General features: G+C 39.7%; 1 protein-coding gene across 1 annotated transcript in view; it reads left to right on the plus strand.

The window, feature by feature from the left end:
- The window catches only part of ERBB4 (erb-b2 receptor tyrosine kinase 4), a 380,218-nt gene that overhangs the window by 239,760 nt on the left and 125,265 nt on the right, over positions 1-15,193 (plus strand). The window contains exon 16 of the mRNA XM_026088236.1: positions 14,403-14,535. Coding sequence (XP_025944021.1) covers positions 14,403-14,535 — 133 coding nt within the window. The remainder of the gene's footprint in view (positions 1-14,402; positions 14,536-15,193) is intronic.

The following is a 15,193-nucleotide window of genomic DNA, read 5'->3' on the forward strand; positions in this document are numbered from 1 at the left end:
AAAAATAAAAAAAAAGATTATACCAGATGTGGTGGGTCTTTGTGGAAAGACTAGAAACATTAGGAAATTCCCAACTATTGAAAATGGATTGTTAGAATGAAAGACAACGTGCAGTCCCATGACAGTGGTCACTGGTTTTCTTCCTCATCAGGCTATGCAGGTCTTTTGCTGTGTGCCTGTGTGCCTGTACTGGTTTGGCTATACTAATGGTATGGTGCAGAAATAAATTATGCCATGAAAAAGTGACCTTATTATACAGCAACAGTATACATATCTTGCTGCATTCCAATGGGTTACTTTTATAGCTTGAAATGTGTGTTTAATTTAGATTTAATGTTGTTATAAATTAATTATCTATTATTAAAAATACATTTGTAGAGCTTTAGAAATATGTAAGAAGTAGACTTGTTTAAACCTCAGTGAATGGTTTCTTAGTAATTCATTAATTTTTAATATATAATAAATTAGAAGTAAAGCTTGCAGTCTTACTTCCAATTTACCTGTGTAAGGCAGGATTTGTTCCTCTCTCATACTTAGACAATTTATGTGACAAATGTATTTCTGTTTAGAATCTAGCCAAGACTTAATTCTGTGCATTTGGGCTTCCTCACTGTGACCTGTCAGGTGATAAAGGAGCTACAATTTTTGCACAGAATGAAAAACTCTTGGTTGGGGCTCTTTGGAACAGTACGTTGATGGTATGTAACTGTGTTGTAAGCATTTATACCAGCAAGTCTGCTTAATTAGATCTCTCAAGCCAAAATTAGTATCTCAAACCATATAATCTACAATAGGAGGGGGACTGGGTTTTGCTCAGGGATAGATTATTCCTTGCAAGAATGTTCCCCACATGCTCACTTTTCGCAGTCTATTTAAAACCAGGTAAATATTTCTTGGTATGATTAAACCTAGAACACTTGATGCAGGTAGGAGTTTGTGTTTGAAGTTTGCAAATGAAATTACCTTGTTCATATTCCATACAAGTGTAAGTTCTATACTGCAGTTAATTTGCAACAGCTTTTCCAACATAAGATCATAAATAGCAGATAACGTGTTAATTGATGAAAACCAGCTTCACCATCGATGTTTTTTTCATTTGTTTTTGCAGAAATGGAAATGCCAGATTTGGATTTGATGAGATATTTTCCACTTTTAGGTGAATGAAGCCTGCAAACACACAATGGTAAACTAATAATAGCAGCTACAGTTTCCAAGGAATTAATAGGCTTCCATCCTTTGGTGCTAACTGTGGACTGTTGTACTACAGCAATTACCACAGGTGGAAGCGTTACCACAAAATACCAGCAACTGTGCCGGAACAGAGCTTTAGTAAATCAAGCCATCAGACCAAATTACTTTCTCTTACTACAATTTTTTCCTGCCATGCTGTAAAGTGAAGTAACAGGGCAAAAGAAGTGCCATATAAATTATCTGTACCTTTGGGCTTTTTGTACAGTCTCTCAAATAACTACATTAAAATTGTAGTGGGAAAGGGGCATCTAACACTGAACTTGTTTCCCATGAAGCACCCTACCTCTGCTAATTCGGATTACTTTGCAGCTCTTTTCTGTAACGTAGAGGTATTTTGCTTCTTTTCTACCTCGTTATAGTGGTAGTGGATAGAGTCGAACAGCAGTGTAGGCCCTGTACCTTCAGAGATTCACTGTTTTCTTGGGACTGAAAATTAGAGAGGTTTTAGGCAAGAGCCACCACAAATTATTAAAGCTTTGGACATTGTGCCTTACAGTGAGGTACTTTGGGAGCTCAAGCAGCTAATGCTAATTATTTTGTCTGAAGGTTAAAGTGTGAACCTGTTTATCGTCTAAGAATACTGATGCAAGGAACAAAAGTTTGCTTAAAGATGGTGCTAGTCTAGCAAACTAAAAGGGAGGGTGTCTGTCCGTGAGAAAATGAAATGTCTGAAATCTGAAGAAAGGCACATTCAAAGTAGTAAAATGGCAATGCCTTTTGAGGAAGGATTATTAATCCCTGGAATGCTTTTCCCTGCTAGTGTTTGATTCTCCAACACTAGGCTTATAAAATCAAGACTGGGACTTTTTTTTGCAGGCATGCTCTGTTTGAAAGAATTAATTTGTGCAAAGCCTGTGCTGTGCTGTAGAGGAAGTGGGGTTGGAGGTTTTCACTGGCGCTTCCTGTCATTATTGACAGTGTTTGACATCGCAACCTCAGGTGCGTGGTAACAGCTTCCAGCTAGGAGCGGCTTTTGGCTCACGTTCTAGGAATAGGACCCAGGAGTTCTTCCTTTGAATTTTGGTTGCTAGGATTGAGTTGGACACATATAAGCAAATCTAGCTACTGCCTTTCTAGCTGCTGGGTTTTGCTTCTTGTTTGCTGTGATGAGGCACACAGTGAAGGCCCCAAATGACTGTACACAGGGTTTCTGTTGTGCTGCCATATTTTTGTTCATTAGGAATTAGGTCAGTCAAGCTACTTCTGAGTTTTTAAATTTAGCCTTTGGTAGGGAAGAGGAGAGAGTGACTGAGATCTTCCCTGATTGACTGAACTTTCCTGTATCATGTCTGTGCTCATCCGAACAAGACATTAATTTTGACTAAATACAGTAAGTGTTTTTAACCCAATAGTAATGCTGTTACTATTACTGCATTTTTATTTCATGTGGCACAGCTGAAGGCAAGTAGTTTCCCCCGTAAGCTTCTACACTAATTGACGTAAATTTGAAGGTCTAATTTGCATCTTTGTCAAGTTTGTTGAGCCTTAAATGGTAGTGAAGTCTTAAGCATCTTATTTTGCTCTCCTGTACAAATTCTTTTTTTTTTTTTTCTTTCAACTCTCCTTCTTACCCTCCCTTGTGTGTCCCCTGCTCCCCCTGCCCTTGCTCCCCCTTTATGGAAGAGGCATTGGTAGAGGTGTATCTTTGGTAGCGTGAAGTGTTAGAAAGAAAGGTGTCTAGAAAGCATGACATTTTTTTTATTTGTATGTAACCTTTGAAATGGATTTAGGGACCACTCTACTTTTGATAAACAGTTCGCACTAATTTTCAGTCTGATGCAAATTTTTAACTGAATCGTCTTGAAACACTGGTGAGCAGGCTCTTTCTCAGGTATGTTGGCTGTTTAATCCACAGAAAATAATGCAGATAATCATTTCTTTAGTTACCTGAGGTTGAGCAAATCATGAAGCAGGCAAGGAAAGATTGTGGGATAACATGAAAAACAGGTGTTGGCTGGTTCTGAGAGTTTTTTATTGGCAGAAAGTTGTGAGCAGTTCAGTATGGTATTTGCCTGTTTTAGTACATCTCTAGACAGAGCGAGCCATCCCTCATCTTTAAGAGTCTCACAGCATTTATGCAAAAAATTTGAGAACAATTTCAAGCCTTGTCATCAGGACAAAGGCCAGACTTGAGTTAAACATGCTCCAGTCATCGTGTAATCCCTGATTTGTAAATTATGTGAAGTTTTTCTTGTAGTAACTGCAAGAAAATTGACTGAAATGCAATCAACCTTTGGAGAAAAATGTGTGAATTGTTTGTTCAAACAAGTTGTCTTAGGCTCCCACCAGTACCCTGCTGGTGACCTAGTCTGTCCATTAGAAACACAGGCCATCAAAGCAATACACCAAAACTTATTTGCCTCTTAAAATACTTGCTTGGATTTTCATTACCTGTTTTATTTTAGTCACTATTCCATTTTAACTCATAGATCCTCACTAGCCTGACTCTGAAGTTTCAGGGCCTGGCTTGAGGGATTTTCAAAGCCAGGTTTAGGATCCCATAATTTACACTTTGAGATGAGGTTGGGTCCAGGTCTAAGGTAACAGTGGTAGAAGGGACCTAAGGAGGTCATCTAGTCCAAACTCCTGTTCAAAGCRGGATCAGCTATGACCATGGACCGAGTTTATATACAGTGAAAATAGATTCTGATTACTGAAGTATTAGGGCTTAAAATACACACAGGGAAGGTTTCAATCTCATTCCCTGTGCACAGTAAGGTGTTTAATGGTAGCCAGTTCTCTTTAGAAGACTCTGTGAAAGAGGCATTTTGAGGAATTTGAGGGAGGGACATTGTGTGGCAAATAAACACTAAACTCTTAGGTATGGAATAGGATTGAGGAGTGGATGAAGGAGGCAAGGCTGGTGACATGGAGAGAAAGAGGACAAGAGGGAGAGTTTTTGAAGAAGAGTCAGGATGAAAATAAGGTGTAACTTTCTGATAATAATATTAGCAAATCCATGTGGCGAATTTGCCTCCATGTGTTGTGTTCTAGTCAATGCTTTTAAAGTTTGGCCAAGTTAGAACCCCTAGGCCTGATGCCAGTGTTACTGAATATGGACTTACAGGTCATGCTTAAGAGGAGGTAGAACGTTGTCATCCCTACTGTTGACAATATAGCATGTTAATCTGAAAATAATGCTGGGAGCATGGACCGTGATGCACAGATCCTATAACTTGGTTGGTTAGAAGAAACAGAGATGAGCTGGTAGGCTGGAAGGAAGAGGRCTAATTCTAGCTGGGCAAATCACCAGTGTGGCAGTGGCCAAAGTGGTCTTTTCTGTGTTCCCAGTAGGCTTGCATCAGCTATTGGGAGACTTTGTTCACTTCAGTGGGTGCCATGTGAGTGGACCTAGCTTTGTCTGATTGAATAACCTCCCCTAAAGGAATGTGTAAATTTTGGAAATAAATTCTCTCTTTGCCTGCTCCTCATGATCTGCAGTAGGGAAAAAGTAAAAAGTATTGTTGCATCAAAAATGGGCCACTGGCAGTAAATATTCATAGTCTCAATCACAGTAAGGATAGTAGACAAAGAAGAGATTGAAGAGAGAGTATTCTAGCTTTAAAATACTCCCATCTCCTGTAGATAGTTTTCCCTCCCTTGTGGCAGTGATATGCATGTACATGACTTGGATGCAGGCAATGTGCAGTGCTGTCTCACTGCTTCAACTTTGCATGAACTGGCTCCGCTTTGATACTTGAGGTCGTCCAGTGGATCAGATGCCAGATTGCAAACTTTGGGAGGTTTGTGTTGACTTTTAATCAACAGCCTTTTAAAAGGAGAGAACTCTTTCCCCTTACCAGGAAAATTCCAGTCGGAAAAAGACAATTACTAAGGAAGAAAACCAAAATCTGTAATTGTAGCGGTATGTTTATGTGTATTCTCTCTAGTGGATTTCATCAGCTTTGTTGCACCCTTCTCCCTTAGATACTTCAATTACATGTATTTTTAAAATGGGGTGAGAGGCAATCCCTCTGCCCTCTCTCCCCTTATGATAGAGAAAAAGCAAGATGCATTTGGGGCTTCTCTTTCCTTGCTTTCTTGAGTCCCAGTGGGCTTCAGGAGCTATGAGAGATAAGAGGCAYAGAAAGTCAACAGGGTCAACTGTCTGCCAGAACAGCTAGTATTGGTTTGGGGGTCTGGGGAGGGAGAAGAGGAGATTTGTGGCCAAAAGAAGAAAATGTCTGGGATTTGAAGCTGGATCACCATTTCCCCATATGCTTGGCCTGCTGTATTCTGGGAGTTTATTAGTTATTGGAAGAGGAGTGTTCTTAACATCTGTAAGATGCATATATAAGGCATTACCAGCAATAAATTCTGGAATGCTCTGTCATGCTGAAATTTGGAAGGAGGAAGAACTGTTTCACTAAATGATCATTCACCTTCGTGTGGGCCGTACTGTACTGCAAAGTAATCATAATAAAACAGCTGTTCTAGGGTCTAGGTTACTCTGAGCATTATCCTTACCATGGACACAAGCTGTTTTTCTAATCAAGTCACATCTGTGACTATCAAGATGATAGGAGGTTGCAGTGTACAGAAACACAAAAAAAAAATCATTGATAAAGCTGAGAATAGAGAGTAAGGACAATATTCACAAAACCCAGTTTCCTTGGCTCCATTTACAGTCTTTGAAGAGAAATAAATTCCTTTGGGCGGTTGTGGATATGGAGGAGAGAAGTGAAGGTGGGTGGATTCAGAGYTTCTAAGTTGAACCTTTCTCTGAATGGCCTCTTAGGGAAATGCTGGTGGTGTGGAGATGGCTATAATTAAGAGGAGTTGCAGGATGCACCAGACTGTCTCTCTGCTTCACTTACATTACCAAATGTAAGTACTCCTGGGGAGGAGTGATAGGCTATGGATTAGGAGAATTCATGGGCATATCATGGTGTAAGAGATGATTCTGTGCAAGCTTTGTGTCAAAAACAGGATATCAATTTTCTTTACCATTTTTTCCCATAATTGAATGGGATTTTCTAATGATTGATATAATTTGTGTAGGACACTTACACAGACAGAATATTATCCTCATAATATAATAGTGATAACTTCCAAAGCAGCATCAGGCATACTCAGAAATAAATACTATATACCCTGATCTGCATCTACCCTGGATTTTGCTTGATGCTTATGAGTGCTGCGTGAGTTTATTCCCTCCTATGTTCCACAAAGATAAATGCTGCACAGTTAGAACTCTAATGAGAAGAAGCTAAAATATATGTTCACAACAGCATCGTGGCCATTTTCAGGCATTTGTTGAAATACTAAAGAACACTTAAACCAGTGCAGGATGAAATGTAACTATTTTGTTTTAGGCTTTGAAGGAAAGCATCTTAATCATTTATATATCTATATAGATATTTATATATGGAGATAAACACACACAGAGTATATGGGTATAGATTTACAAACATACTGTTGGAAAAGAACCAACAGTGCTAAACCTACAGATCCTCCATGCAGTCTAACTATAATCTCAAACATAGGTCCCAAAGATGGTTTAATGCCACCCCTAAAAAAACAAACAAAAAAACCTCAGCTGAAGTCCCTGTAAGTTCTCCATTTGTCACAAAACTAAAGATTGGATATGACAAGATACTTGAAGATCAGGAACATAGTGTGAAAAATCTGTTCTCATTAGTTTGTTCCATTTGGGTTTGACTTTTTGTTCTACCTCTGCTGCAGTGTCCAGTGCTGAACTCCTATACTGTAGCCTGCCTGCTTGCTCATGGCTTTGGTGGGATTGCTCATGTGAGTGTAGATGCAGAGCTGGACCAGAAAGGGACTGRTGGAAGCTAGGGCTATCTGTAATGTACAGATTCTGTTCTCAGCAAAGAGAAAYCTGAAGTCACAAAGATTTCGGAAAGAGAGAATCCATGAAAGGATCTCAGACTTGGTCCCAAAATGCAGGCCCTGAAAGCTCCCTACTGTGAAATATTCCTGGAGCTTGTGAAAGCAAATGCTGTTCCAGATGAATGATGAATCAAGAGCTGGAACAGTCAAGAGTCCAGTGTCCATAACCAGTTAGACAAACACAGATTGAATCTGCTGTGTGCTTCTCAAATTTTCTGAAAGGCCACTTTCAAGGGGGCTCCAATAACAAAAAAGGAAGGGCTGCCATCCCAAAAAACAATCACAAGAATCGTGCATAAAGAAAGAGACTGAGGCATGCTCAGAAGAGCAATGATTATTTTCTGCAGTAAATATAAAAGTGAAGAGCATGTGGTACAGAAACCATTGCTTCAATGATCTGTTAGGATCTCTGAGATGGAAACAGAAACTTTTCTCTGTGTGACCCTAAAAAAAGGGACAGCAGTCTCCAGCTCCAAAACTGACCAGAATTGCAGTCCTTTGATACTAAACAGTGGAAGGACCAAAGTTTTGTTTTCTAATAAGAATTAAATAACTGTGTAGTTCTTTTACGTGACTTTTGTAACACTCCTGGGCTTAACTCTGGCAGCTCCTTTTTGCTCTGAGTTGCTTGTAGAAAGCAAGCAAGCCAATTCTGGGATCCTACGGACAAGATTTCTCTTAGGGATTTAAAGGGTTTGGATATTTCATAGGTTGAGTAGCTCAATTACAGAAAACGCTTAATGGGAATTTAAATGACTTACAACCACTTACTGGTTGAATCAGGTGGAAAGAAGAGCACAGTATTCAAAGGAGTTTCCTACTATTGGTTGTTTAAAATACTCTGAGACATTCTTTGCTGTTCTGTGTTCTTTAGTTTGACTTACCACCAGAATGAAGTCAGTGTCCCTCCATGTCCTGTATGGGTACCAAATACTTTAGAGAACAAAGTAGTGAATAACTAATTTGTCATAAATGCATGTCTTCAGAGATCTGGTTGTTTTTCCAGGCTCTGTGTTTTCTGAATGTTTGTGTGAGCAGACAGCTGTCTGCCTGATTGGTTGTAAACCGTAAAGAAAAAAAGGCATGCGTTAGACTGAAGCGAGCTGCCGTCTGAAAAGGTAACGATTTCTGTTAATACTGACTGTGCAGTATTCACTCATCTTTAGAGTCAGGCTGGTGGAGCAAAACTGAGGGCAGGCTGAAGGAATTTCTGAACCATTTGAGCTTGAGTTCAGCCTTCTGCTTGAAAAGTTGTACAGCATGGAGGGTGAAGGTAATTTGTCCGTCCACTTCTGCTGGAATGTATAATAGATACCAAAATGTAGCAATGAAGAAAATGTTATAAAAATATGCCCTAAGCACCTTATTGCAGAGCAAAGGAATGTTCTTACTCAGTTTAAGTGGCCGATTGTACGCTAGAAGTTATATTTTCTGTACGACCCAGCTCCCATTCAAACATCTGGTTACCTACTGATTTAATACAAACTCTGCATCATATTTCTCCAGCTCCCCAAGCCAAGTAACAGCTTTTGCGTCAGAATGTGCTGCTTTGTGGTACTTTTGGTATTGCCAGTTAATGAACAGAAAGCAGTGCTGCCAGACAAACTAATATCTCAGCCTATAATGTCATACAGAGGATTGTGCTGTGTGCTTCTGTTTAAGGAAAACATGTTTTCTTATTATTAATTTCACGTACACAGACATAATCATAGAGCCAGTTGTCTGCGACTGGTTACGAAGAAGCCTGTGTACTGCTTGCCGACTTTATTGCCTCTAACACGAGCGCCTTATGCAGAGAGGAACTCCTTGAGCTAATGTTGGTGGTTTTGGTTTCAGAGCAGTCCATCAGCGCCCTTGGTCATTACAGTTCTAGTTTTCTTTATTTGAAGCCAAATGTTACTCTTCCTAAAGAAAATGGGAAATATGACAAGTGTATAAAGAGGATTGTTCTTTTACTTGATGAACTGGCTTCACCTTTGAGTCCAATCTAGTGAATTTAACTGGCTTTTTGTCACAGATAAATCGATCTACATTATATGGGACCTGACTCGGCATGTTTTACAGGCAACATTAATCCTTTTACTTAAAGCACAAGTCTCAAAACAAAGTCACTGTGCAAGTTCTTAACAGTAACATTCCTTTTCTGCGTTGTGGCAGAAGAGAAAAATCTCAGCCTAAAAACATCAGGGATGCAAAATGTCCTTCTCCATTTTATGGGGAAAGAAGCCCATGAAAAGGCCCTATGTTGATACTGTAATCAGAGAGACGTCATCATTTATTCCCAGTCAAATGTATTAACTGGGAGTTGAAACAGAAAAGTTGTGGCTAAAACTCCCTGCCACCAGGGTTTAACTACAGCTAGTTGACAGAGAGGTTGAACGCAGTTTGTCCATCTCTAGACTAAATGAGGAGCTGGTAGTCACCATGAGATCAGCCAGCCGTCAGTTAGCCTTGTTGTCCATCAGGAAAAAATAGTGCCTTGTTAAAGAAAATTTACAAGAAGCTACTGCTTAACGAATATTCAAAGTTGTAATGAATCCTGTTTGGATACATTGATAAACTGTACTGGGGGCAGGGGCAAGGAGGGTTGAAGTGGGCTCTTCAACAGCTTGTCTTCAAAGCTCAGTTTACTTGCACGTCACACTATGTGGGTTAACACCAGAGGTAGAAAAGCAGGTGTTCTCTCTCATAGCTTTAGTCCATGGACCAAAATTTGTTTCCTCTCCTTTTGCCTTCCCCCTTCTGTTGTGTTCTCCAGTCTAGAGTATGAGACCATGTGCTTATGGAAGTCAGTAATTAGGCTTTAAAACCTGGCTCTTGGAGCACTGAGGGAATTGTGGATGTTTTGATGTTTTGAAGTGGATGGAATGATGATACAAGCTCCCCTACGGAGCATCCTTGTCTGCCTTGGCATATTAACTTTGAACTTTTTGTGTCAATTTTGGTGTGCAGGAGTGGGTATTAGGTGCTTCTAAATATGAAAACACTGTGCACATTTAGGAAAGAAATATATATTATTCATTTCTCCTAAGGGGATGCTAGAATCTTTCTTTCAGCTTTAGCCACATATACACACAGTTTCCAGTTTAGAAGGCAGGATTTTTCACATGTAGTGATTTTTTTCCTTCCCACTACCTCCCCTGCTGCCGCCGCCTTCAATCATTACCTGGGTATTCTGCCCTCAACTGGGGGAGGGGTGAGGAATAGCGAATTAATTATATGGGGTGGAATTATGATTCAGGGCCATGTTTCTTGGACAACTATTTTGCATCAGCGTAAAAGTCCAGAAACACCTAGTAGCAATTTTTTTTCATCCTCTGGGGTAGCTTTTCAGTATGTAAATGAAGGTAGTGGCTGTATAAGCAGTTTCCCATGGGTGGGTTCCTAGTGAAGCTAGAAGTGTGAGCTAGAATCAACTCTTGACTGTCTGTATTTATGCTGGATAGGCAGGACAGACATGCAGCTGCTTTGCTTTGCCTGACTTTAACCCTTCTAAGCCCTAAGAGGGAAATGGGGTCTTTTTAAAAATGTCTTTTAAAAAAATCTCCTCTTTGGTGGGGAAATTTTTGTCTTGGCATCAACATTGCTCCTGTTAATTTTCATGGGATTAGTTTTAAGTTGGCAGTGAAGTAGTCTGTGATGGGCAAATACAGCTAGTTGCATTCACAAATGGAAATTGCTATGTGACAGTAATGTAACAATAATGTAAATGGATTAAGCCTTTAACGCCACTGGAGATAAGGAGGCTTGTGTGTCCAGCTGTGTATCAAGCAGAACCCTTGGTTAGGTGCACATGCAGAAAAGATTGGATTAAAAAAAAAACAAAATGGGAGAAAGGTTTTGTCTTCAATTACCTCTCTGATCACCACCACCTTGCAGGGATCTGTGTTAAACAGCCTTAATAATAATATAAAAGAAAGGTAAACAGCCTGTTAATGGAATTCACGAGGGTATTAAATATGAATTATTGCAAACATGAAGATAGTAATGAAATAATACAGGAGACTTGAAGAGGTTAGCAGAATACATAGAAAACAAGCTCAGGCTAATGAACGTAAGTAAAAACCCAAAGCAGGTAAGTGGCACTGACAAAACACAAGTGCTTGGAAAATAATCTACGTGTGGCTGGAAACAATGCTTAGACATGATCATGAAGTGCATCAATGATACCAGAAAGCACTGAAGCCAATGACTTGTCATTTGCTAGAATATCAAACAAAGCACTTGTTGACTTTGGGGCTTAGCTCATTCTTAGCAGGGTGAGGAGAAGCTGCACAGTATAAAATTGCATTCATTTAGGTCTGTAATGTTTGTGTATGTTATGATTTTTATGTGAGGATGACGGAGCTATGAGTGAAGGCAGCTGTTCACTGTTTGAGTTCAAAATACAACTTTATCTGCATTTTAGTTGCTTGTTTAGGACTTAAATATGGGGGTTGTTTTGACATTCTGTATTATTTTTCTTATGCTCTTTTCTTAAGCTTAACGTTCTGTTTAGATGTAGCTCCTAAAGTTTCAGGTAAAATATGCAAACCACTGAAACCTTGAGTTTCTGGAAAATATTTGACTAGCTGAGGGTTGTGCTTCGAAATAATTAACCTCTTTTACAAGCCTTTTAAAGATCAGTGTGGCTTGAGCAAGTAGTTAAATTTAATCTTTTTAAAATGTATTTGACATTAATGACTATAGTAGAAGGTGCTTGTTTGGTGAAGTTTTTCAAAAATCATTTTTTTTCAAATCACTACTAAAAATAATGAGGATTTCTTTTTAAAGTTGGTGAGAGTTGACATGATAGATCATAAACATTCATTTTGAACCTTTATACTGTATAACAATAAAGGGATGCAAGCAATTTCAAACTTCATTTTATTTACTTGGCTAGCCATTATGTCTCCTTTGGAACTGTTTACTTATAATGGTCTATCATGTAAATATTTTCAGTGTACATGGTACCATAAAACCGTAATTATTTATTTTGACAACTGTTATGATGATTATAAATATGCACTTCAAAGCCTGGAGGTGTCTTTCCTGTTTTGTCAGTCTGTAGTTTCGTGGTGTTTGCTAGAAATATGATTATTCAGGCAGCGTAAAGAAAATACATCCTTTTGTTTAAGAATGTTAGTCAGTACTAGCTTCGTAAAAGTCTTTTGATGTCCAGGTCTTTTCAGTGCTGCCCATTAAAGAGTTTCTCACGTCAGCATCTTGGAAAACATATGCCAAATGAAGAGGACCATAGTTTTGGGTGGATGTGCTAGGTCCTTTAATGTGAGTTCTGCGCTCAAAATTGCCAGAATAATTAATCAGAGTAGAAAGGGGGGATGTGTCTCAAGGCTGGGCTAGATGAAGAAGGTGTGTGTCTACCTGAGCAACAGGTCATACTGGAKTTGCACTTCCAAAACGTCATAATCATTTTGTACCCAGGCAGCATTCAGGTTACTTATTTGCAGGCTTTATGGTTTCCGTTGTAAAGTTTCTGAACTATGATAGACCTTCAGGTGTTGAGTACTTTTAATGTGTTTTTCCTGGATAAACATGATTGGCATTTTAAACACGATGCTTTAATAACCAGATGTGACAGTGTAAGGCTTTGTTAACAGAAGCGAGTAGCGTTCCAGTGGATCTGGAGAGTGAAGTAGGTGATGCTGAGGATCCAAAGTCTAGGCTACATTTGCTGCAGAGGATTTTACTTTGGACTAGCTCTAGTCTGATCCTCTGGACAGCATGCTGGTTAGGGGTTGAAGCACATCAGATGTGCTCCTGGAGCTATCTTCTGGTTAATACCATCTGAAAGGCATCCAGGCTGTGTGCCAGATTGCTTGGAGCCCAAGCGCAGTGACTAGGATCAATTAGGACAGTTTGGAGACAGGACAGTTTGGAGATGGGCTTCAAAAATRTACTTAGTGCTAATGTAGATGCACCTTAGTGTACCAAACCAGATTAGATGGCACTGCATCTCACTGGCCAGCTTTGTGGTAGGACATAAAAAGAGGAATAAAGGGTCAGATTAATCAGTTTCCTATTTCAGTCGGAGATGCCTCAAAGTTTTCAATTGCAGAATAGTACKTTTTTATTAATAGGCTGTAATGTGTCTTTCACCATCATTCAGGTGTAAGAGAGGAAGGCTGCTAAAGCGTTCTGTAGCCGTGATTCTTCCACAATCTTAAGCCAGCCTTTTTCCTGTAGTTAACGATTTCAGCAGCAAGTATGCTGTGCAGTTGTCATGTTGTCTCTTTTTACCCCATCTTTTTATCTACCTTCCAAYCATTGTTGGGATTATAAACACTGGGTGTTCATGCTACCGAGTTGTCGGCATTCTGTGAAATGCCTAATTTAGGGAGTTGGTTTGGAAGCTTCTATCCACCCTACAGAGTCAGAGGAGAGAGAGAAGACTGAGTCAGAGCACCTCTTGCTTTGACTTATTCTTTGGCGGGAGCCTGCTTCTCTCCACTGGCTGTATAGGGACTCTCCAAACATGGGCACCTGAGTCAAACCAGGTGAATCTCTGAAACTGTTGTCCTGTTTTGTGCTCGTACAGCATCTACCATAATGCCAGCCTACTGTGTCTTGGCACTATGGAAAAGCAAATTAGTAATTGCAGGTGATGCTGCTCAAGATCCTGAAAAGCTAAAGGAGTTACAGACATAGTGGAGGGACAGTCTTGTGCAAAAGCTGAGCTTAGCTTGGCACTCTTCACAGCARCTTCTGGCTCCAGCACAGCAGTCTTCCGATTTGGGATTTGGCTGTGCTGAAAAGCAATAGTAAAGTCAGAGGGGTGCAACCATTAACTACTGATCCAAATATCTATTCATAGTACTAATAAACCAAGAGTGCTGAGAGGGTGCTTGGTAGTAGTAATGACTTCCTTTGTTGAAGTTTCTGTGTGTTTGTTTTTCCCCTAAATGCACAAACTCGTGAGTTAATTTATTTGGAGCTAAAGAAAGGGCAAGTATAGTTAAAGCTCTTGCAGGATAAACTGCAGATACCTGTATCCTCATTTTGCCTTTGCAGATTTGCGTTTGCCATCAAAGTGCATGTTGTGTCTCCTTGTCCACACGACTCCTCCCATGTGCATGGTGGTTTGAAAAACAGTAAAATTGTTATGTTGAATAAAAAAAAAAAAAAAAAAAGCCATACCACATCTTAATGTGTTTCCCCTGACTTCCCTTTTGAACTGACTTAGAAACTCTGGTCATAAGACAGTTCATAAGTTTTCAAAGTGATTGTGTTTTATATACCCAGCTATTCTTTGGTCTCCCTCCCTACTTCCCAATAAAGTCTCTAATTCTGATTGCTAGAACTCCTCTGATTGCTGCGGGAGTTATTGGTGGCCTCTTCATCATCGTCATTCTGGGCCTGACGTTTGCTGTGTATGTTCGGCGCAAGAGCATTAAAAAGAAGAGGGCATTGCGAAGGTTCCTGGAGACCGAGGTGAGGGCGTGTTCTTTCTCAGAGTAGTTACTAATTTGGAAAGATACACAGAGCTGATCTGCTTTTATATCAAGGATATTCAGGCCCAATCCAGTTACCAGTGAAGTCTGTAGAACATCCTTTTGCTGACTTCTGTGGGACTAAACAGATGGAATGAATGAAGCTATTTCAAGATACTCATTTTCCAYAGATATATAGATTCATGCCTATCTAAGTGTAAAAAGGAGCCTATGGTCACCTAGTCAATGCTACACCACATTTCAGAACTCTGTCCTGCTCCCAACTGAACTTATATCCCAGTTCACCAATACACTTAGTAACTCTTATGCTTAAATATTACAAGTTTTCATCCAGCATGTACTGAGGTCAGATTTAAGATTCCAGATGTCTTCAGTGAGCAAGCTTAAGCTCATCAAGAATGCTTAAATGCAGAGACTGTCACTTACTATTGGCTCTAGTGCCTGTATCGCCTTTATGGTCCAAACTTTGTCAAGGCCTGTAGTYATGTTCAGTAATAAATACAATGTGTTTTAATAAAGCAAGATAGACTTTGCAGGGGATAACCAAATGAGGTCCATGGTCGTACTGGCAAAAACTACATAGTGGGAGCTATAGGACAAAGTTCTGAGCCCACTCCATCCAGCTCTTGGATTTGCAG

The sequence above is a fragment of the Apteryx rowi genome, unplaced genomic scaffold (genome assembly GCF_003343035.1).
Source record: "Apteryx rowi isolate R43461 unplaced genomic scaffold, aptRow1 scaffold_12, whole genome shotgun sequence".
In the NCBI taxonomy this organism is placed as follows: domain Eukaryota; kingdom Metazoa; phylum Chordata; class Aves; order Apterygiformes; family Apterygidae; genus Apteryx; species Apteryx rowi.